General features: G+C 37.6%; 1 protein-coding gene across 3 annotated transcripts in view; it reads left to right on the top strand.

Annotated features, from left to right (window-relative positions):
* LOC145497881 (uncharacterized) overlaps positions 1-24,357 on the top strand; it is a 104,627-nt gene that overhangs the window by 15,313 nt on the left and 64,957 nt on the right. Inside the window, exons 1-5 of one of the 3 annotated variants that reach the window (XM_081477743.1) lie at positions 7,482-7,669; positions 12,404-12,508; positions 13,419-13,544; positions 17,400-17,656; positions 20,789-20,876. In XM_081477743.1, coding sequence (XP_081333869.1) covers positions 12,418-12,508; positions 13,419-13,544; positions 17,400-17,656; positions 20,789-20,876 — 562 coding nt within the window. In that variant the 5' untranslated portion in view covers positions 7,482-7,669; positions 12,404-12,417. Of the gene's footprint in view, positions 1-7,481; positions 7,670-11,073; positions 11,106-12,403; positions 12,509-13,418; positions 13,545-17,399; positions 17,657-20,788; positions 20,877-24,357 lie in introns of those variants that run through there. The other 2 variants (XM_081477744.1, XM_081477742.1) reach the window with 2 other exon arrangements.

Raw genomic sequence — 24,357 nt, 5'->3', positions numbered from 1 at the left:
CCCAAAGAATTAAGATGGCTGATAAGCAATATGTTATACAGCTAAATTACTCTGGTATTGGATTTCAAGTTGCTGTTAAACATTATAACAAAATTGAGAAGCAAAATACCGTCGTTTTCATCTGAGCGTAGAAACGTGACAAAAAAACATGGTCTAATTGGGCGCAAACATGACATGTTTGGTAACCAAACATTTGAAGTTCTACAGCCGTTAGGCAAACTGGAAAGTTTTCGAATTTGTGGATGTGTCTTCCATGAACAAATACGGCCGAAACTTCAAACCAGGTATTCCTCTGTCCAAGGATTTCAGAAATAAGGTGATTCAGATGTCGGCTACGCGACCAATAAGTGAAATATGTGAAAGGTATCGTATGAACCGTTCAACCTTTTGCACCAAATTAGGACATGTTTTTACGTGCACGTGTCCACGCTTAGATGAAAACGACGGTATTATCAAAATAAATGTATTTGGATATGAAAAAACAACAACAACAAAAAAAAAACAGCCTTTCCCCTTTTATGTCGGTAAAGAAAAATTTGAAGACTGTGTGAACTTATTACTGATAACTGAAGGTGAAATAAGCATTATGTTCTAATTAAGAACTTCAACAAATTCAAGTTTAATCAGACAAAGTATCAACATAGGAAGCATTTTTGTATGTATTGTTTACAGTGTCTCAGTTCTGAAGATGTGTTGAATAATCACAAAAATAACTGTATAACATTAAACGATGAACAAGCTGTCAAGATACTTGATAAAGAAATAAAAAATTAAATTTTCATAAACAAAAAGCTTTGCCTTTTGTAATATATGCAGATTTATAATAAAGTTTCCATATAACGCGCGCTCTGGTTGGCTGAAAGAGCGTGCTTTATAAGAGAACAGAGCACCGGTTGATGACGGTAAGTTGGCTTTCAAATTTTTGCTTCGGAATTTTGACAAATTTGCCCCAAATTAAACATCCCCTGTGATTCAGACAAACGCAATGGAAACGAGCTATTTGTCTGTAGTAAATATGGCTCACAGAGACCATTGTTAGCAACAGTAGTGTTAAAACTGTGCTAAAATAACAAGTTTTGTTAGATTCCCGCCGACAAAACACTTAGCGAAATAAACAAATTCTTAACCTAAACAGTGCTTCGATAAAAGACATTATATTTGTTACGAAGGTAGAAATTATACTTAAGAAGTAAAACAACGACAGAAAACAACAACTGAACTGTCTCTGATTATGAAGAGAAACTTTATTTTTGTATTAACGCTCAATTGCTCAAACAACACTTACATGCAGTGTAGTAACGCTCGTTCTCCGGTCATCTCAGCGAAGTGAACCGACGAGTGGTCAGTGCAAAGCTTGCTCTGATATTCTCTTCTGTGCTCCGAGTAGAACCAGTGGGAGCCGTTTAGTCTTTCTAACTTTTACGCTAGTTCGGGTAATCTTGCTGCATGCGGCTACAAGCCGTAAATAACTGTAGCCCCTTTCAAATTCAACTTGGCATTTCGCGTATTCATCCGCAAGCTTTGAGCTCAGCGTTTCGTAATTTCCAGTCGAAAGGTACACGTTTTCATGGGCCACAATACGGCCGGATTCCTCTGGACTATAAACCTTCACCTGTCTTTAGATCCGTATTTAAAAATTAACTTAAGAGCGAACTTTGAAGGCATCGTTCTTTTCTCGAAAGCCGCTCAAACTACTCGAAAATGAAAGCTTAGCTGAAGTCCAGTTTGTGATTGACAGCTGTCGCCTCGTTAGCCAATCAAATTATTTGAACAATTCTAACAAGGATTGTGATTGGCTTATTTTAGCGTGCTTTATCAGAGAACAGTGCACGGCTGACGCCACTTTTGCTCGTTTGGAAAATAAAGTTTGGTTTGAAAATTCAGCCAAATGCGTGGGGAAATTATCGGATTCTTTATCATAACACAAATAAAGAAGTCTCGACTGTGTTCTGTTCTGTTGTAAAGCACTTAGGAATCAGTAGAACACTCAAGAAGTAGGGAAAAACACTCGACTACGTCTCGTGTTTTCCCCTACACTTCTTTCGTGCTCTACCGTTTCCTGCGTGCTTTACAGCAGAACAGAGCACAGTCGAGGCTTCTTTATTTGTTAATTTGAAAGTATTACTGAAAAGGTTCGGGGATGCACACCAGATAACAGTAATTATTTTTTTCTCAAGCATCTGAGCGAGCCGGATTCCTAAATCCTCGAATTTGATTGGCTAATCATACGCACGTAACCGGTCCAGCTTTTTACGATACGGCCTCACGGGCCGGATTTTTTCTTCGCAGCAGCCTAAATTTCGCTCCTAAAAGTTGGCGGTAATCGTCAATCTTTTGCCTTTTTTACACGTCCATCGACGATTAGTCAACGCATGTTTATCTCTGTTCACTTTAAAATGGCAAGGAAAGTCACTGTAAGTAAATTCAATTGACTGTTTTGAAGTTGTGAGAGTTTGCTTGGTTGTTTGTAGCTTGGCGCTGTAATGGCGCGTAATCCTGTATTTCTCTCGCCATAAAATTTGGGTCAATTTCAGTCAGGGGGTCGAGTTTACCTCTCTGATCGTTGCTGTATTTAGAAGAATTTGCGTGGAATACACTTAACGAGTTTCCTCGCTTTCTGCTATTCAATTAGCGGTAGAAAAGTGACGAAGTGATTTTAAAAGCAACGACTGACAGAAATTGTTTTTGTAGTAAAACTTCAAACTTCGCACGAAATTTCACACCACAAAAACAATTTTGGGAAACTTAACTGGTGAAATAAATGCAACTAACACAAAGTAGTTCGAAAAAAATCAGTTTTTTAATACATCTTTAATTCTTTGTCTACTATCGGAGTTACTCGCTCGTTGCCGAGATTTTTTACACATCGTTAGTAGACAGCGCGCAAGCCGATTCAATGACAAGAGTTGCGTAAACAAACCCATTTGTAATCTGTTAAACCAATTTACCGCAGGAAAAAAAAAATAAACATGTTATTTGCCGGCTTAGGGTCGGTCCGTATGGTGAAAAACTGTGACCTCGGGCTTGAAAATGCTGCCCTCGGACTGCGGCCTCGGGCAGCATTTTCAAAACCTCGGTCACAGTTTTTCACCATACGAACGTCCCAGCCGGCAAATGACATATATATCTTATACTGAAGCATATCAAAAAAATACTGATTGTAGTTATGGTTAGTAGGTTGTTTGCTCTTATGATAATAAATATAGTAAGCGATTAACTGTATATAAATTTATGGAGAAAATGTTAGAAGAGGTGAATTGGAGTTAAAAAAGTGATGAAAAAAGAATTCAAGAAACCATTAAAAACGACTGACGAAGATATGGAAAACTTTGAGAAAGCTGGTAAATGTCATATTTGCCACAAACAACATACCGAAAAAGATATTAGAGTAAGAGATCATTGTCATAGAACTGGAAAGTTTAGAGGGAGTGCTCACCAAGATTATAATCTTAACTTACAAATCAAACTAGGAAATCTTAAGATATCAGTAATATTTCATAATTTAAGAGGGTATGATTGTCATTTTATTATGCAACAGATTGGTGAAATAACCAAAATACACACATTCAATAAAAAAGGAGAACAAAAGCAAATGAAAATCAATTGTATACCAACCAATATGGAAAAATATATGGCTTTTATGTTGGGGAAGCATCTAGTGTTTCTTGATAGTTTCCAATTCATAAGCTCAAGTCTTGATAAACTGGTAAGCAATCTTCATGATGAAGCATTTAAATATACATCAGAAGTCTTCAAAAAGTCTGAAAAGTTGAATTTGATGAAACAGAAGGGTATCTATCCTTATGACTATATGTCAAGCTTTGAGAAATTTGATGAAACTCAATTACCTTTCAAAGAAGACTTCTACGGCATTCTTAATGATGAGCATGTGACAGATAAACAATATCAACATGCAGAAAAAGTCTGGCATAGTTTTAAGGTTAAGAATATGAGAGAGTATCATGATCTATATTTAGGATCTGATGTTTTTCTATTTACTGACGTCTTTGAAAATTTCAGAAAGACCTGTCTGCAGTATTACAAATTAGATCCGTGTCATTACTTTACTTCACCTAGTTTGAGTTGGAATGCTATGCTGAAGATGACAGATATTCAATTAGAGCTTATAACATATATTGATATGTTTCAATTCATTGAATCTGGTTTAAGGGGAGGTATAAGTTACATTGCTCATAGACATAGTAGAGCAAATAATAAATACACGGAAAATTTTGATGAGAAGGTGCCCTCAAAATATATCATGTATTTAGATGCAAACAATTTATATGGCTGGGCTATGAGTCAATATCTACCAAAAGGTAATTTCAGATGGATAACAGAAAAAGAAATTGAGAAGATTAATTTAGCAAAATATAAAGAAGACAGTAAGAAAGTATTAATACTTGAAGTAGATCTTGAGTATCCTAAAGAATTACATAATCTCCATAATGACTACCCCCTTGCTACAGAAAAACTCAAAATTAAAAAAAGTATGTTATAAAATTATTGCGAAACTGTAAAACAAAAATACAATATAACAATCGGAAAAGTCGAAAAGTTAATACCAACATTAAGCAATAAAAAAATATATGTTCTACATTAGAGAAATCTGCAATTATATGCTGATCTTGGTTTGAAAGTCACTAACGTTTATAGAGTGCTTGAGTTTAATCAGTGACCTCAATTGGTTAAAACAGTATCTAGATTTTAACATAGAAAAGAGAACCAATGCTAACAATCAATGTGAGAAAGACTTCTTCAAACTTAGGAATAATAGCGTTTTTGGTAAAGCTATGGATAACTTTAGAAAACGCGTTGATTTCGCAGTTCAAATTCCCTGGCTTAAACGATTACGTTGCTGCGAGCTTGGAAACATGAAGGTGCTAGTCCTGTTCAGTGTTTTGTTTGTTACAATCTTTATTTTGCTGCAACATGTTTCCAGCATCTCGACCCTGGACAAAGCAACGTATGATTTATTTGTACAACTAATCAAAGGAGAGTTTACAGTTCCCGTCGAGAGTAGGACAGTCCAACAAAAGTCTGCAGTGGTACGGTTTTGGAGGAATCGAGAGAAATTGACCCTAAGAGGAGGAATACTCTGTTATGATGGAAAGAGCGTGGTTAAGGAAGAGGGCGTTAGTGAAGTTGTGAAAAAGATGTATAAGTCTTCGAAAGGACCAGGAGTACGAAAGATATATCACAAACTTAAAAACAGCTGAAACAGCTATAGTGGCGTCGCGGAACGAGATGTCCAGAGAGTGCTTGCAAAATCGTCATTCCACCAAAGGCTCAACGATCGTTTTGAAAACAAAGCAAGACCTCGACCGGTCCGGGCCCGAACGGTCCAGATTCGCCATCAAATTGACTTGGTGGATATGAACAGATTGCGTACTAAGTACAAGGGAAAGACATACAGATATGTGCTATCAATTATTGATGTGTTCAGCCGCTACCATTGGTTAGTACCACTGCAAACAAAGAAGAGCTCCCAAGTGGCACGTGAACTTCTTCGTATTCACACAGAGGGGCGTGAATTTGAAGGAGCGGTGGCGGCGTTGTGTGAAAAGCTAGGCATAAAAGTTGTTAAAGGTCGTCCCTATCACCCGCAATCGCAAGGAAAAGTAGAACGAGCACATCGATCTTTTAAGAAGAAGATCATGCACGACCTCCTGGTCATGGGAAAGGCGTGTGTGAATTGGATCAAGTCACTTCCAGACTGCGCTAGATCTTTAAACCTTGACCCGAAGGAAGAGCTCTCGTGGAAATCTCCATTTGAGATTTATTATGGACGTAAGCCGAACGTTGACAGTAAGGGAAACCCAAATGCAGAAGAATGGGATATGACTTCCAAAAAATATCACAGCATGATACACCCTCACTCGAAAGACTATTCAGAACGTGAGACAAGTCTTCGTGTAATCAGGAATTTGGCGTCATCAGCAACAAGAAAATGTGCCTAACGTATGGTGGCACGTGGAGAAAGAGACAATCCACCATCAGTTTACGAAGTAGGCGAGACTGTACTGATTCGCTATCCCTCAACAACAAAATCTGTATCTAAAAGACATGTATTAAAGGCTGATGTTGTTGACAGAAATGTACCTAAGCATAAATATAAGGTCAAGTTTGTTCACCAACGACGGGGAAGTTAATTGAGAAATGGATTTCTGTAATTGACATGACTAGTCTAACCATGAAGAGAGAAAAGAGAAAACGAAAATTAAAGCTGCAACAAAATGTTCGCGAGAAGAAAAAAAGAAAAAAGCCCACCGCAAAAAATATTTTCATAGTTATGAGAACCAGAGGTCCTTATTTGAAGATCGAGCAGGCTCGGCCCATTTCGTTATTTCCTTTTATCCCCTAAAAGATGGAAACTGCCAGTTTGCAGCTATTTGCAAACTTTTAAACAGCATAGGAATTCATCGGTCCAACCACACGATGTGGGAAGATATTGTCAATTACCTTAATAATAACCCCACTGCTGCCGATGGGACACCACTGCAAAATTTTACAGATCTGCCGTGGCCTACATATCTCTCTTCAATGTCCCAAAATTGTACATTTGGTGACCACATAACGCTTCAGGCCGCTTCCAATCTATACAATGTCGCGTTCAGAGTTCTATCGTCTAATGGTCCTGGGTACGTAACTACTGTTTCTCCAGTGGCTGCAAACCAGATGTGTACATTCATTTTATGGCATTTTGCCGAGGATGACGGAGAACATTATGTTTGTTTAACAGATGAAGATAATTTGAATGAATCAGATCGATGATGAGAACGGAGAAAATCCTGTAAACGGTATTGAGGTATGCGTGGACAAACAGAATTCCGGTGACGAAAATCAAGCGTCTGCTAGCAGACAGAACACTGGGTACGATGATCAAGAGTCTGTGGGCGGAATAAACTCTGGGGATGGCGATCGAGCATCTGTGGACAGACAGAACTCTGGGGAAGATGATCAAGTGTCTGTGGGCGGACAAGACTCCGGGGACTGTGATGAAGCGTGCCAGAACGGACCAAACGATCTCTCGTCATCCACAGAGCCTTATTTAAACCCAGAAATTTCATAATGCTTCACACAAAACAAGGTCCTCCCGCTCCTTCCCCCAACCCCTTCCTCGTTCAACCAACGTGGGAAAGGAACATGTTTCTTATTTTGATTCGAGAATGTGTAGAACTTATAACAAAACTAGTAGACCTAGTATACGGGTTATTTATAACTTAGGTTCCGAAAAGTCAGAATCACGATACTGTCAGGAGTTATTACAATTTGTGTTATTACATTTTGCGTTAAAAAAGTTATTACATTTTGCGTTGGAAAGTTATTACATTTCGCGTTGATAACTTTATTACGTTTTGCGTTGATGTTATTACATTTTGCGTTAGTATTACATTTTACTGCGATTGTTATTACATTTTGCGGCGTAACATACCTGTCAACAATGGTTTTGAATATTTCTACATTGCTAGTTAAATGAACACAAACAATTGCCAAGATAGGCATGAAATAATGTGATTTCCGTTTCCAAGAAAGAAACTATTGTTATTTTTATTGTGTACATTACAATCTGCAATACCCTTTTTGTTTTGTATTGCATCAAGCTGAGAGGACTCCCTATAGTTGACTCAAGGTGCACTTTTTATCAGGCAGGAGGTGTGACAAAAAGGTAGGTATTTTAAACATTCATTGCTAATTTATCCACCCAAAGGGAAGTAATAGGTCTATTGTAGATATGTGAAAGAGATTTCAAGCTTGAAGCTACACGTACATGTACATTAACTTTTTTGGTACAAGATGTAGCAGGGGATTTCATGGAAGAGTATCATTTCAGCCAAACTTTTTCAAGTAGCCCTTTCTGAGAGGGATGCTGAAAAATATTTGAAATGATTCTTATAATATTTGCAGAAATACTTTTCTCTCTATTCCCATTTACCGGCTAGCTAAAATCATATTGTTCATGTTTGCAATATCTTTTATTTATTTATTCAACTTTGCCTGACTACGTAAAATACTTATGTACATAAAATTTTTATTATTAGGTAGGGGGACCTCTACAGCCTAGCTAATTACAGTGGATCCAAAGAGTCCCACCAAAGTAAAATTTTGCAAAATACTCTTGGCATTCTCAAGCTGATTGTCTTAAAATTAAGAATGTCAAAACCATGTGACATACTTTCTGCATAATTGCAATACAACCTTTTCATAATGCAACACTTGAATGTTAACCTGAAGAAGCACCACAACCAAATTACCTTGACGCAAAATACACTGCTGACTCACTAATATTATGCATATTATGACCAACAACTCTGAGTCTGACTGGGTGTTAATTTGAGATTGGTGATTATGGTGAACTCTCTTTTAATGGCTTCCTTGTGCAACAGACTGTAGGAGTCAATTGACACTATATGTACAAGTTAATATACTGTATTAATAATTATTTTCCAATGGCAATCAAAATTAATTAAAATATTCCATTTTAAAATTTACAAGCAGTCTGTATAAACAGCCTGTAATTTTATTTTTGTTTACTTGCCTAGTCACATTGCAGATGTAGTACTTCAGCTTTCAAAAAGGCTTTCAAAAAGTCATTTCAAAAATTATCAACAGACTATAACTAATTATAGATCAAGTAAATGTATGTAGGCAATGTATCCACGACTTCTTCATAGTTTCCTTTCATTATCACTTGATGCTACAATCATGGTATCAAAAAACTGCCTAATCATATGCGAACACGTTGGTGTCATTTTCGTGACACAATAGGTTACCACAGCAACAATATAACCTTCTAAAAACACTCTTAATTACAGCTTTAGGGGCTTATAATTAAAACACGACACGGTGAAATTTTGTCATATCATTAAATTTTGATGAACATGATAAGACGCAACTTTTGGCAAGGTTTTAAAACAATCTGTACATAGGGTTCAGAGCCGCCTTCAAATTTTGAAAATTTAAGGTAGCTCTGAACCCTACGTGCAAGTTGCCTCTGATCATGTTTACCAAAATTTAATAATATAAAAAAATTTCACCGTGCCGTCATTGAATTATAAGCCCTTAAAGCTGTAATTAAGGGTGTTTTAGCAGGTCATACTGTTGCCATGGTAACCTATTGTGTCGAGGCAAAAAATCGGTTTCCTCGATTTTCTCGAATTTAAAGCGCTTTGAGCTCAAAAAAACTCTGTCACGTTTCATATCTATCTAAGGACTATTTATGAACGAAAAGAGAGAAAAAAAAAAAAAAAATCGATTTTTCGACTCCTGCCGCCAAATTTAAATTTTGCTTGTTTTTTTTGTGACATTTGCTCCTACGTTTGAGCAATGTTGTCAAATGAACGGAGAAACAGAGATTAGAATTTAAAAAAAGGGCTCGTCATTCTTCGGAAAGGCGAATGACATTTGATTTTCATCGAGTTTGTTCTTGCTGTTGTTTGGAAAATCATTTTCACGCTTTATCGGTTTAAGCTACTCTCAGCAAGGAGTTTTAAAATTCCAAATCACTTTGTTTAGACTTTTTCGCTCTGCTTAAATTGTTCGTTTTTCTTTCCTGTTTTCCCTAAAGCAAATGCATGTCAAGTTTTTTACTCAAGTTTTATAAGTCCAGTTAGTTGTGCCGCTAACAACCTAAATCATTCTCATTGTGAGCATAGCCACACACTGCCTAGGATAAGTTACACAACAGAAATGAGCCGAGGTAAAGAACCGATACAACTTTATAGATGCGTGATAGCTTTGCGCGTGAGAGTGTTTCGTCGACATTCTAGCAGTGAGGAGAAAACAAAAATTATGCCACAGTTATTCCATTATGACGATTATAAATGCCACTACTAACGAAATATCGGAAGTACATGCATACATAGATTTGTAGAAAGGGAAAAACTGGGCCGGACCTCGGAAATTCTATTCATTGTTCTTTTGGTAAGCCAAAGGTAAGGACAACAAAAAAGACATCCACTAACCAGAGATCTTTTCTTGGTGATGCCCTAATTTTCGGGAACAAGCTGAAAGAAAGTACCAGAAAACCCGCGACTGTCAATAGTTTCAAACGTATAGCACGGAATAATCTGTCAGTTATTATTTGGTTAATATATTTCAGAATAAAAACTAGCGACAAAAAACGACGTTTCGATCTCCCTAAGGTCATTTTCAAGTTGTAGAAAAAGCGAATGAAATATACATATATAAGTACAAATTAGGGCGTGAGAATGTCCAACGATAAAATATGTAAATACAAGCGCTAAAATGTAACTCCTAAACAATAAAATACTTGTATTTGCATATTTTATTATTCTCACGTCCTAATTTGTACTTATTTATATACATTTCATTCGTTTTTTCTACAGCTTGAAAATGATCTCGGGAGATCGAAATGTCGTTTTTTATCGCTAGTTTTTATTCTGAAATGTGTTTCAAAAAACTACTTATAAGAATTTTAATATATTTATTATTTTTATTAATTCAACTGTAATTCTGTTTGAACTTTTCACATTACTATAGGCTTCCAACAGCATATAAGTTTTTAGATCTATTGTAATTTTTAAATCTAATTTTTAGCTGAAATTTGTAACTTAGTATTGGAAATCCCCCATCGATAATACTAATAAATCACCATATTGTATTAATTATATTGTATTTTGTTGTGTTGTATTGTTGTGTTGTGTAGGTGTACGTGTTGAGTTGTTGTGTTGTATTGAGATTGTTCTAAAATTTGTCACTGTATTCGTCACCCATGCGGGAAGATGGTTTAGCCGTTATAACGAATAAAAGCAAATCACACTTTCTGTCACATTGACAACTAATATTGACGGGTCGTTTTGACATATAGATGCGCTCTTTATGAAGCTTGCATATGAACCTGATAGCTCAGTATTATTCAGTCAATCATGTTTAAAATATAATTGGTTGAACGAACAGATGTACACAACTTGTTTAAGCAATGTCGCTTTTACTATTTACATTTACGCATTGCAAAATTGACTGTGGCTCAAGCTGTGTTTGTCATAATAGTTTAAGATTCGCCCTTGTGATAGTTTCATGCACTTCTGTACGTATTGTTGCCTTTAAGAACTGGTTTCCTTTCTCATCTCAGTCGCAAGTTAGTAAGTATAGCTTGACTAACAGGTAACAACTTTTACTTAAACTCGATTGTTAATCAGAAAAACATTTTCGGAATCACTTCAATAATTGAAACCTGGCGTTAGCGTACGAAGTAAACGTAAATCCTTGCGTGAATGAGATTTAAAAAAAGAAATTAAGTCAGTTCATTTTCAGCCCACAAAGAAAAAATGGTTCGTTTTTTTCCGCGCAGTTCCGTACTGCAGTTGCATAACATTAAGTTGCAAACGGCTAAAGAGATGAATATATCTGCAATTAAACTGAACCGTACCCATTAACAAAAACTCAGTAAGACACCCATCTGCTCTGTAAACGGTTTTATTGATAAACAGAGAGGCAAACACAAGTGACGTGACTACCTCTATAGGTTTTCTATTATTTTCCTTTGAATCAGTTTTGCATGACCACAGGATGTTCAAAGTCACCAACTACGATATTTATCACCCGCAGAGTAAGCTGTTAGATCAATTAAAAAGGACTCAGCAGAGTTCCCTGTACTATAAACATTAGCCCGGCGGTTTGTCTCGTGCTTGTACGTTTCAACTGTGATTCAATAGTCTAGGTTAAAGGTACCACACATCACCTCGCAAGGCTTCTAGTTTTGTTGCCACCCTTTGGTCTAAGTGGTTAAGAATTTAAAACATCAGTTCCCGTGGTTTAAAAATTGTTACATTAAATATTGGAGAGCCGTAGACGCTTGTATTATCCATGCCAGTCTGTTTTGAATCGCTTGAACTGGAAAACGAAGCACTCGGAAGTCAAAAACGTCACACTGAGAATTCGAAACAAAGCGGCCAGAGTAAAAAACAAACAACTGGGACTCAGAAGCATATTACCCAATACTCGAAGAAAAAAAATCAAAAGTTCCCAAAATAAAACAAAAATATTGGAAATGAATTGTGTGCCACGCCACATTTTAACAAAGAGAGCATCTTCGGTTTTAAGATCTGGCCATTACAAACTGACTGAGACATCCCTCTATCTCGGCTGTTCCTTGATTCGTTGACCATTTCGTTTCATTTATTGGGTTCCCCTTTCAGATGACACGCGTCCAAATCGAACTCTTCTTCGTTTTCGATTGCCTCGTTTTGGCCTTTACTCCTTCCGCACCTTTCACGGCACTCAATTTTTTTCTTGATAAAGCAAGTTTTCTCCGCAGGTGATAATATACTCCATAAAAGTAAATGTCATGGAATTTGTCACAGAAAGTTTTTGCGGAATTCCCCGGTAAATTATGATTCATTCTTTCTTGTTAATTAACTTCTTACGTTCAAATTTGCAGGACAGACAAGAAAGATGCGGGTAGACATGATGCCGTCGGTCAAACATACAATTCTTATGTGTTGGTGGCTGAAAATAGCAATTACTGGAAGTGCTAGTCCTGAGGGTAATGTAATCTTTACATCAAACGAACATAAGGTCACTTTAACAATTTCTTCCTAGGGGTTTTTCCGATTTGGAAAAGCAAAGTCGAAATTCGAACGAGGAAAAATTAGTTACAACAGCGTAAGATCTTGAGAAAAGCGAATACCGCTGGAGAGGGCAAAATAAAAGGATCGCTTGAGGGTGTTTCTAATATAAACATCGGAGCCATATATTGAAAACAATAATCAATCAATCAATCAATCAATCAACTTTATTTAGAGAGGATGACATAATCAATTAACTAAAAATTGAGAGACAAATTAGTCAATAGATCTTGTCAAGTGATAGTTTTGCTTGAATTTACAACTGAACTTGGTGCAAACTTTAGTTTACAGCTATTTCAGTTAACGTTATCTGAACATCGTTTAATGTGACAAGAACACATGATGGTCTGGGTACCTGTATATCGTAACTTTGCATATGAAACATGCATTACCGGCCTAGGAAAACTACAAGTTAGCAGTATATTTGCAAGAAGCGTGTTCCTGTGTTTTTTTCCCTGTGAGGTCGAGTGGGTAAGAGTACTTTGTCTCTGCATGTCCGAGGAAAAAGAAAAACTACCAAACCACATTTCCCATGTTGTGGTATCTTATAGGTATTGAGCCCGAGCAGAAGCTTCACTTCTACCCATATTACCTGTCGGTTTTGATGCTTTAGGTCGAGACTTTGATCTGATGACGTTATTTGGAAGTTGCTGTATTCAAGAATACGACAGAAAACGCGGAGGCGCAAGAAAGAACTACGGGCTTAATATAGCTTTGTTTATCGCATCGCTTATAATTGCTTATAACCTTATTGCTCAAATATTTCTTTGCCGCATTGCTTATAATCACGAGACTGACAAGTATCTGATTCGTGTTCTACTTTCACAGGAAACTGCACATTTGAGAATGACTTGTGTGGATGGATTAACGAGAAGAAAACGGACGTAATGGACTGGAGGAGGTATAAAGGGTCCTCCCCCACAAGGTTTACCGGACCGTCTCGGGATGTTTCAGGTGGATGATCTTTCTGTTATAAATTTAGATGGATTGGGAGCTCATTACTGAGATTGAGTATATATGATATATTTAACAATTATTCCACGAGTTCGCGTTCGATATGAGATGATAGATAGCCAACGAGGTGCGAGGCGCCGAGTTAGCTATAATCATCTCATATCCAACAGGCGCGAGTGGAATACTTGTTTTATTAAAACGCCCCTGAAATATTTAACAAATAAAGAAGCCTAAGTGTGTGTTCTCAAATGTCCGCAGGGTTTTATCACAGTGTAATACACGGCTAAGGCTTCTTCATTTGCTTTATGATATAGATTTCTCTATGTTTTATACTTATTACGTATTCATAGGTTTTTGACCAACCAGAGCGCGCGCAGGGTCCTATCTATATTACAAAGAAAACTAAAATAAAATGAAATAAAATAAAAACGCCCCGAAAAATTACGCGTACGCTTACCATATTTGCAGAGCATTGTATAATAATATTGCACATAATTACCCAAGATGGCCAAGCCAACGAAAACTCTTGAATTGCATCATCCAATGATCCAGCTTTCGACTGGCAACTGACAGAAGCAATTATGAGCTGCTCTTTCTACAGGTTTACCGACGCAATAAACTCACGCGGAATGTTGGGAGAACACTCGAAAAGATTGGAAATGACAAACTTTCGAGTGTTGTTCCAACAACTTAACTTTTAACTATACTATATTTTAATATGACGTCCCTTCCTTGAAAAAAATGTCTAATTCTCCCATTACACATGAAACAAGGAATATGCCTCCTTTTTTTATAAAACGTTAGAACGTTTTTTTGACAAAATTTGTCAGCCAAAAAAGTTGGTAAAAGCGCATGCTGTCAACAGATTGAAAATATGACAAAACCTAAAAGTACGATAAACAGTAGGCCTACTCTGGGGCCTTAAGTCGCCTGAATTTGCTATCGGTTATGCAATGTTGTAAAGGTTTCCACCCACTCAAATTGCCCCTGTATAAGGATATCAGACTTAATAAACTTCATGTTAAGGTAAACTCCACTCCAACCCTAAGGAGAAGGCACGGTGGTCCAATGGTTGGTACAATGGACCCCCCCTATTGGGATCATTGCATCGAGTTCGTTCTCTCACAGTGCCTCTCCTTGCTCAGATGTATAAATGGGTACTGGTTAGGGGAAGGGGGTGCAGCAGAGGTAACTTCGTTAGATTATTAATCGATCTGAGGTGTGCAATTCATAAGTGTGCTTTTGATATTTTTTACACTCGTTCCCAATGCATTGGAACCATCTAAAACTCCTCTTAAGAAGCTGAGGATCCGGCAGTTACGTACTGTCAAAGTCATGGATTCCTTATACATGAAAAACCCCATATTATAATAGTCCTGCACTTGTCTACGCCATGAACATGTCGACAAAACTTAAATAGGAACGACAATCTGATGTATGCTCTCTCACAGACAGCTTCTTATTTTTATTAAGTTTTAATTATTTTCTTGTATTTCATTCTAAAAGAGTTAATAGAAAGATGGCACTTTTTGTTATCACCAGGAAATATATTAAATATGAAAAAAGATAACAAATGACTATACTTCAATTATCTCATTTATTACTTTTTGTGAGGTATTGCTGAATCAAATCTTTCGAGAACCTACATACGCAAAAACAGTGAGAGGTGTTCCGGATCATCAAGATAAAAAGACAAAAAGAAGAAAGACATTCTAGAGTAAGGTTAAATTCTTTCTGGTCACTTTTACACCGAGCAGTAAAAATGTGGCCGTCCAAAGTCAATTGAACCGAACTGAGGCTACACTCTAGATACTTTACTTACCCAGTGTAAAAGAGTGACAAAAGTGGGTTATTTCTCCCGCATAAATCATTATTTGTATTTTACTTTTACATTCGACCAACTGTAGCCGTTTGAACTTCCAGAACTTCGTAACTGGACGAACCAACTTGCAGCATAAATGTTTATCTATTTTGACCGTTAAATTCTTTTCGTACATTTCATCTTCGTCAGTTTGATGAAGCCAGGTAATCACATCATCTTATACACTTTACGTGGACTGTGCTACTGTTACTGTCGCAGGTATAGAAAATTCTTTGTGATCAACTCTCAGCAAACATAAGTGGCCGTCAGTCCAATATTTTGATCACCTGACTTCGTTTGGTCCCGTGACTAAAGTGCACGCGAGGCCGCTCGCAAGTTACTCCGACGTGCATTTACAGACCAATACAGACAAATAACTAATTTATCTGGGCAAAACGAAAACAGATCGCTAAACTAATTCTCTCTGCAAGTTGAATTGGTTTATTTGAAATAAATGTACAATCGGGAACGCTTGTCGGGAGAGCTCGATTTTTTGGTGGCACAGGCCGAAAGGGACCTAAACCCGCGAGATGTCTCCTCATTTTGACGCATGGAAACCAGTTAGCAGCGCAAGGGTGTCCAGGAGAATCAAAATGGCGGAGACCAGTGTGCCTGGTATCGATATATCAATATTTCGTTGTGACTTATTATTTTCTGGACATTTGTAATGTGCCAGTTGGAAACTAGGGAAAGCTTGGAAGGCTTATTTCCTGGTGATTTGATCAACGGGATAAAAAAACTTTCTAAAAGATTTGGTTCACTTTAAGTGGGACATCAAAGTTTCTGGAGCCAAACAAGTAGTTGGAGAAATTTGCAAGGAAGTGTTCCTGGGAATCGAAGGATCTTAGCATGCGGTACTTATTATGGTACTGGGATGTTTAAGGTCTGACTGAGGCAAGAGAGAAGCAAATCGATTGGGTCCCTGAAAACGACTGAGCAACTTTGGGAAGGCATACCATTTGCTAGACTTCCGTGCCAACATTGACACTGAGTGGAGATGCCAAAAATATGGCAGATAAGTTCGCCGAGATAACCATTTCTTATAATTTGGGAAGCATTGTAAAATAAATGCATATAAATAGGCTTTATTAACCCTTTGAACGAACAAAATTGAGAACGGTTAATGACAAAAAAAAAAAAAAAAAAAAAAAAAAATTGGCTTATGCGCATGCCCGGAATTGAAAATTTGCTCAATTTTGTACCTAATCCTCGAAAAATCTCTCCTTTTGGTAAAAAAAAAGCTTTCTTAGCAAAACTTAGGCTTATTTAGCGTCATGGCAGCTAAAAAACGTGACTAAACGGTTAAAAACGGTATTTTTTGGCGAAGGTTTGGTATTCAAAGGGTTAATTTTAATTAATTAATTCCTTGTTGTTTGAATCATGGAAAATATATTAATACAGTTTTATTTAAATCAAGCTAAATCATTTCTCTTTTCTTAAATTTAAAATTTTTGACATTATGAATATATTTTTTTAAATTTTGTTTGATGTTGGTTTTTATTGTGACATCTTCTCTAATATTCAGGCTACCTTGTTGATATCTATTGTTTTTATTACTCTTATAACAATAACTGTTGCAGTAATTCTATCTAGGTATCTAGGTACTTTTTGTAGTCTAAAATAGCTTGAAATCTGGTTATTTGAGACTATGGTGACTCATGTGAATACAAAAGCAAAAAAAAAAAAATGATTAGTGCAATATTGGTTTATTGCAAGAGATTTTGTAGATAATTTTAAAGCATATAGAGAGAATGTTGTACAGTTTAGGGTTATATCACTAGAGTGAAATGAAGTCGCCTCAAGGCGCCTAAAATCACCCAAAGTCGCAATGTTTCTTCGGCCAATTTTGCTTAAGTCGCCTTAAGTCGCTTCAAATCGTCCAAAGTCGCCTTTAGTTACGGCTACTTAAGGCCCCAGAGTAAGCTTAACAGTTTTATAATAAAGAGAATATATTTGAAAACGACACCCTCAAATGTCTATTTTTTTTATTGCAGGCAACGGCTATTATATCTATATAGAATCCTCTTCTGGCTTACCAAGAGACAAGGCGAGACTTCGGAGCCCTCCCATGAAAGGAAAGCAATGTATGACATTCTATTACAACTTCTACGGTACAACCATGAGTTGCGTTGTTGTTTATGTTCAAAGGTCCGACGGAACGGAGAGGGTCGTATGGCTCAAGTCTGGTCACTGGGGAGACCGCTGGATCAAAACGCAAGTCGAGACGAGTGACAAGACAGCTGAGTACCGGGTTGGTTTTTGTTGTAAAATTTCGTAAATGCCTGCTCGAAAAAGTTCCGCGGTGAAGTTAAGTGCCAGACTCAGTTAAAAGGCCGTTGCCAGTAACCTCTATGATACCTATGTAAGATAGTCCGTGACTTTTCGGGAGCTTTCCGAGCAAGCTCACGAAGCGAGACCGAAAATACCTCGAGATTTGCTCGAGTTCTCTTAATTGATTTTCACCTTCAAAACGCGAGTTTTAATGAAAACAAGACGATCCAAGATCGTAAGTCGGGCTGCGGCTAGAGGGCTGCTAAGAGTGTTGATCATTTGCGGTGCGCAGCGGTTCTAAAAATAGCATGTGTGATATGTACATGCTAATAGATGCATGTCTCAAAGAAATATCATGAAACTGTAATCGTATTGATATATATATATATATATATATATATTTAGTATAAATCTACTAGCGTTCTATCACGAATGCCGTTCTCTGATTGGCTACGCTACTCACTATCTATTCTGTGATAGATAGTAAGTAGCGTAGCAGTCTGCCCTTGTTAACAAAATGACGGCCGCTACTTGGCGTTTTCGAAGTGTCTGTGAAGAGGATTTAGATAAAGTTTTGAACGACTAGTAGATTTATACTAAAACAACTCCCCAAACGGGTCGCTTGTGAAAAGGAGAAAACACTACTTAGCGGGAAACAAACAAAAGATGTCATGACGGGCTCAACATGTCAACACGAGGTCAAGTTACAGCAGGTCGAGGTCGAGTTACAGCAGATTTTGTGAACGTTTCTCGACGTGTTTCTGTTCGATGTAACTCTACATTTTGCTCTGATGCATATTGAACTTATTCCGCTGATTTTGCTTCGCTTAACAATACAGAGAAATTTCACATAACAAACTTTTGACTGCGAACATGTGTGCGAGGGCGGCACTATTTGAAGTGTCATACCTCATTTGCATATTTCATAATGGCGGATATTGAAAATTGGCTTATTTCAGGAATCTCTTGTTGTACAAATACAAAAGATCGTAAGGAAATCAAGTGACAGAAAGTTGAAGCCATCCTTTAACATGTCTCAGGAAATTTCCTGGTCGGATTCATTGCGTACCGCGGGCATTTTTGGCACAATTGTTTGAAGTACCAACGAACCATTTCAGAGCAGCTGTGGGGTGCACTTGAAAAAAAAAATCATATTTTATTTGTAAGGAAACGTTATGAGCTGGTTTTGCTGCCATTCAATTGATTGAAAGCTTGTGATGAGCTGACTCCGTAACGGCACTAATTATGACAATTTTGAAGGTTTTGTTCTAGAAAATACCGTAAACCGTTTCAAGTTGATTTCTCCCAGACAAGCAGGAATTTTAACAAAGGAAAATCCTTGTCATATGTATGGGACTAAGGCCTACGAACGGACAAAGTATGGGCGGAATTGAATTTTGAGCTGTGTCCGCGATTTCTTTGATCCTTGCTGACATTTACTCTTAAAGTTGTAAATCTGGAGGTCCCTAGATTAATTGCTGCTGCAGTGAGTGAACATGAAGCGAACGAACGAGGCAGCAGTTCTAATCGGTAAAAAATTACAATATAGGGGCATTCAACCACTTTTCTTGCAAAACGCTAGGAATTGTGGTTGTGTGCGAACGGAAGAATTGAGATGCGCTGTTTTCCATGAGCTCTCTTCGATCGATCACTCATGAAAAAGATTCATCGTTGTATTATGCTATTGATGATTTTTATCTGCGTAAATCGCATCTGTTTTATAGTTTTAGCAGAGTTCCCTCTGATCAGGTGTTATTTGCGATCTGTTGGGGTTAATATTATTTTAAAAAAATCACAGATTTTCGTAGCTTCGCAAATTATCTTAAGTACCGTTTATATTTTTTTTATCTACCCAACTTTTAAATCGCACAGGGGAAGAATATACTGCCTTCCAATCTTTCACAAAAATTACGACTTGTTTTTATTAAAATCTCACTTGACTTTAACAATCTCGAACTGCAAGTCATTCCGTGACCTGAAACCTTCTGGAATGTTCTATTTCTTATGTAATATTCTAATTTAGAAACCTTGCAATAATGCTATTTAATTCCTTTGGGAAGTGTCTGGAAAATCCAGGTGTGCTAATATAAGAGCGCGAGTTTCGTTGTCCGTAAGAGAGCTCTGAAAATGTAATGAAGCTTAGTGCAGCTGAGTGCTGTAATACGAGAAGTTACCGACGATCCTGGGTTCTATATAGGAACATCCCTGCTCTGCATTGAAACTTCTTACATCCTTCTTCCCTTCGGCAGCATTTTGTACCATTTAGGTAAACTAATAATTATTAATTGTACTTTTCCTTTGTACTCTTGCCCTCGATATTTTACACACGACTCCGAAAACTCCTTGCTTTAAAGTGCTACTATGACGCAATTCCAATCTTTTCTTCCCAAGCCATTTTAAAACATAGACAAGTAGTCTGTGCGAGAAGGAAAACGCTGTTTACTATTTTCAAATATCTCTATTCGTTCTAGGGATATTCAAGGTTTTAAAATATGCAAATTAGCCAAGTGATAATTCCATAAGCCACCTTTGGCGTTCCATTTTATTTTGTTTGCCAATGGTGCCTCATCTGTATGATTCTTAATTTGTAATGGCCACTTTTAAAAAGGCATGTTGACTAGCATACGAAACGTCAAGTCCTGTGTTACAATGCGTTGAAATACAATGTTTATCCTCGTTGTTTGTGCTATATTCTTAATCAAGCTACGATGGCCTAATAACAAGAGTTTATATGATCCAGCAAGCATAAAAATATGTCCCGTCGAGTTCGTGGACTTGTTTTAAAATGTTTTTTCGAGCTGAAAATCACTAAAATATTGAAATCAGGTTGGAGGGGACTGGAAAAGAGTGAGTTGCCATGGGAACAGAATTTTTTTTTATAGCCGTAGGTGTGTTGTCTGTAGAACTATAAGCCTACCAAGTTTCAGTGGTCTCTGCTGCAAAATGAACGAGTTGGCTGTATTATCTACTTGATGTAATATTGGGTTGAGTGTATGACGTCATCAGTCCTCTCATGCATACACTTTTCACAGTTTTCAAACGTAAATATCTCCGGAACCAATGCAGATATTTTTAAACGGTAAACGGCGCTTTACATTCATATTTTTTTCAGGTAATTGTAGAAGGAATAAAAGGAAGTTCATACTTCGGCGATGCAGCATTGGACGAGTTTCGCTTCACCAGTGGATCTTGTACACAGGGTTTGTGATTGTTATTTTTTTGCGTTGAAGCCAAATGACTGAGCTATATTGGTACATACATACATACATACATACATACATACATACACATACAACCATATGAGGAAGTAGTAGATCCCATTAAAATAGTGCTCAATACACATATAGTGTAGAGCTGAGTATATGAGTAATAACGAAGAGGCAAGATTTGCTGTTACTCCGAGTTTCGTGCTTACGCACTCATCAGACAGTATTTAATGATAAGCATTCCTATCAACTAGATATATATACACGGTATTAAACAATAGGCTAATTGCTGGACTAGTTGCATCACAATAAGTGATAGTTATACTGGAAAACAATAGGTGTGAAGACAGAAATTACGGGGACGAGTATAAACTGCGTGGGTGCAGTACAATATAAAGAAAGTGTCAAGCGTTCTTCAAGTAGAATTTGTTCTCGTGCCGGCATTTAGAAATAAGTTCTGATCTTTTGTTTAGTAGATTGTCGTTGCTATGTTTGATAATCATTAGTTTTTCTGTGAGGCAGAGGTCGCATCGTTTGGAAATGTTGTTGTAGGGTCTTGCACGGCTAATAATTGACCATTTGATGTTGAAGTCTTGTTTTTTGTCGTGTAGTTGCCAGATGTATTTAGAAAGCTCGGTGCTGTTGATGTGTTTTCTGTGCTTAAATGTGGATTTGTGCTGCGAGAATCTCTGTTTGAATGTTCCTTCTGTCAGTCCAATGTAGTTCTTGGTTGTGTTGTTAGTTGTAACTTGTGCGTTGTAGATTACACTGGAAGTCAGGCATTTGTTGTCTAGCGGGCATTGGTCTTTTTTGCGGCAGTTGCATTGCTCTCCGGTGATTGCGTTGGCGTTGTTGTCGGCGTTTGTTATTTTCATGTTGTGTTTGTTGATTACTGTTTTCATGTTGTCCATGCAACTGTAGCTGACTTTGACGTTGTTTTTGTTGAAGAGGCTGTGGTATTTATGTTGGTTCGGAAAGTGCTTAGATATGAGCTTCAGGAATGTTCTACCGATGTTTGTCTTTACGTTTTTACTAAATGGAGGGTTGTACCATATAATGTTTCTTTGTCTGTTGCGTCGGGGGCGTGTTGGTTGATTGTCTTCGTTGTAAATTAGTGTTTCAGAGTATCCGCTGGCTTTCAAAGCAGTTTCGTAGATTGGTTTGGCCTTGTTGAATTCGTGTTCGTTGCATGAGTTGGCGGAAATACGGCGATTGATGGATGCTGGAAGTTGCTTTATTATGTTAGGTGGGTGGTTAGACTTTGTGTTGATGTACTGCGGCTCGTCGTTAGGCTTTCTGTAGGGGCAGTAGGTACCTTTTGTGAAAATTGTTAACTACCTGGACGTCACCTTCGATCTTACAAAAGGTACCTACTGCCCCTACAGAAAGCCTAACGACGAGCCGCAGTACATCAACACAAAGTCTAACCACCCACCTAACATAATAAAGCAACTTCCAGCATCCATCAATCGCCGTATTTCCGCCAACTCATGCAACGAACACGAATTCAACAAGGCCAAACCAATCTACGAAACTGCTTTGAAAGCCAGCGGATACTCTGAAACACTAATTTACAACGAAGACAATCAACCAACACGCCCCCGACGCAACAGACAAAGAAACATTATATGGTACAACCCTCCATTTAGTAAAAACGTAGAGACAAACATCGGTAGAACATTCCTGAAGCTCATATCTAAGCACTTTCCGAACCAACATAAATACCACAGCCTCTTCAACAAAAACAACGTCAAAGTCAGCTACAGTTGCATGGACAACATGAAAACAGTAATCAACAAACACAACATGAAAATAACAAACGCCGACAACAACGCCAACGCAATCACCGGAGAGCAATGCAACTGCCGCAAAAAAGACCAATGCCCGCTAGACAACAAATGCCTGACTTCCAGTGTAATCTACAACGCACAAGTTACAACTAACAACACAACCAAGAACTACATTGGACTGACAGAAGGAACATTCAAACAGAGATTCTCGCAGCACAAATCCACATTTAAGCACAGAAAACACATCAACAGCACCGAGCTTTCTAAATACATCTGGCAACTACACGACAAAAAACAAGACTTCAACATCAAATGGTCAATTATTAGCCGTGCAAGACCCTACAACAACATTTCCAAACGATGCGACCTCTGCCTCACAGAAAAACTAATGATTATCAAACATAGCAACGACAATCTACTAAACAAAAGATCAGAACTTATTTCTAAATGCCGGCACGAGAACAAATTCTACTTGAAGAACGCTTGACACTTTCTTTATATTGTACTGCACCCACGCAGTTTATACTCGTCCCCGTAATTTCTGTCTTCACACCTATTGTTTTCCAGTATAACTATCACTTATTGTGATGCAACTAGTCCAGCAATTAGCCTATTGTTTAATACCGTGTATATATATCTAGTTGATAGGAATGCTTATCATTAAATACTGTCTGATGAGTGCGTAAGCACGAAACTCGGAGTAACAGCAAATCTTGCCTCTTCGTTATTACTCATATACATACACATACATAAACTTTATTTAAGCTCGAATTTCACAGTAGCTTGACAAGCAAATTGGTCTCAACAACATTGCCGTTGTTTGAAGGGGAACCACATTACATTCCTTATTTCGAAAGTCAACAGAAAGGGATTCCCATAAGAGATGATTACGATTTTTAAAAACGATTTCCGAAGTGACTGAATACCAACGAGTGACGAAATGTGATGATCACAATAAAAAAAGTCCATTCACCTTCGCATTTTGACTGGTTCATAGTTATCATCTATTGGAGGACAGACGTATTGATGACTTTATGTACAGGGTTTTTTTTGTTTCTTTATTATAATATATAGATTTAGGCCAGCCTAAAAGCGTAGCTCCTGGGCCGGGTTGTTCAGAGCCCGATTAAGCTAACCCAGGAAAAGGTAGAATTTTTATTTGAGTTTTGTAACTTTGCGGTGAGGTTTTCTGTGTATTGTTTGGCCTTCTGTTTTGAGTTTTAATAATCACCATGTACACAAAACAAACCAGCAAAAAACATTTGCATAGATGAAAAAGTTATAATTCGGTTAACTTTTAATCCTGGGTTAGCGTTAACCGGCTTCCGAACAATCCTGCCCTACTTTCAACAAGTTGACCTGACATGAGCCCGCGATCCAATCGAAAATTAGCACTTGATCAGCGGTCAACTTACGTGACAGCTTACGTAAATACGTAACCTCGATGAGCTGTAAACTTGATCCCGCGATATGGTCACGTGATGCTGGTTGGCGGATACCTTGTTTTGACAGGTGTCAATTGATCATAACATGGATGACCAATATTAAAAAAGTACACGGTAAACCAAGCCTACATGTTTCTGTCAACCTGTTTTTGGAGTATGGCTGCCATGTTGCGCGACTCCGTCGCCGACGCCGTCGCGCGTACGCGCCCACGAGCAACACCGCTAGCCATTATAACCATG

This window comes from Orbicella franksi, chromosome 9 (genome assembly GCF_964199315.1).
Source record: "Orbicella franksi chromosome 9, jaOrbFran1.1, whole genome shotgun sequence".
In the NCBI taxonomy this organism is placed as follows: Eukaryota; Metazoa; Cnidaria; class Anthozoa; order Scleractinia; family Merulinidae; genus Orbicella; species Orbicella franksi.
The sequence above is the reverse complement of the archived record's forward strand: the minus strand, read 5'-3'. Positions and strand labels throughout refer to the sequence as shown.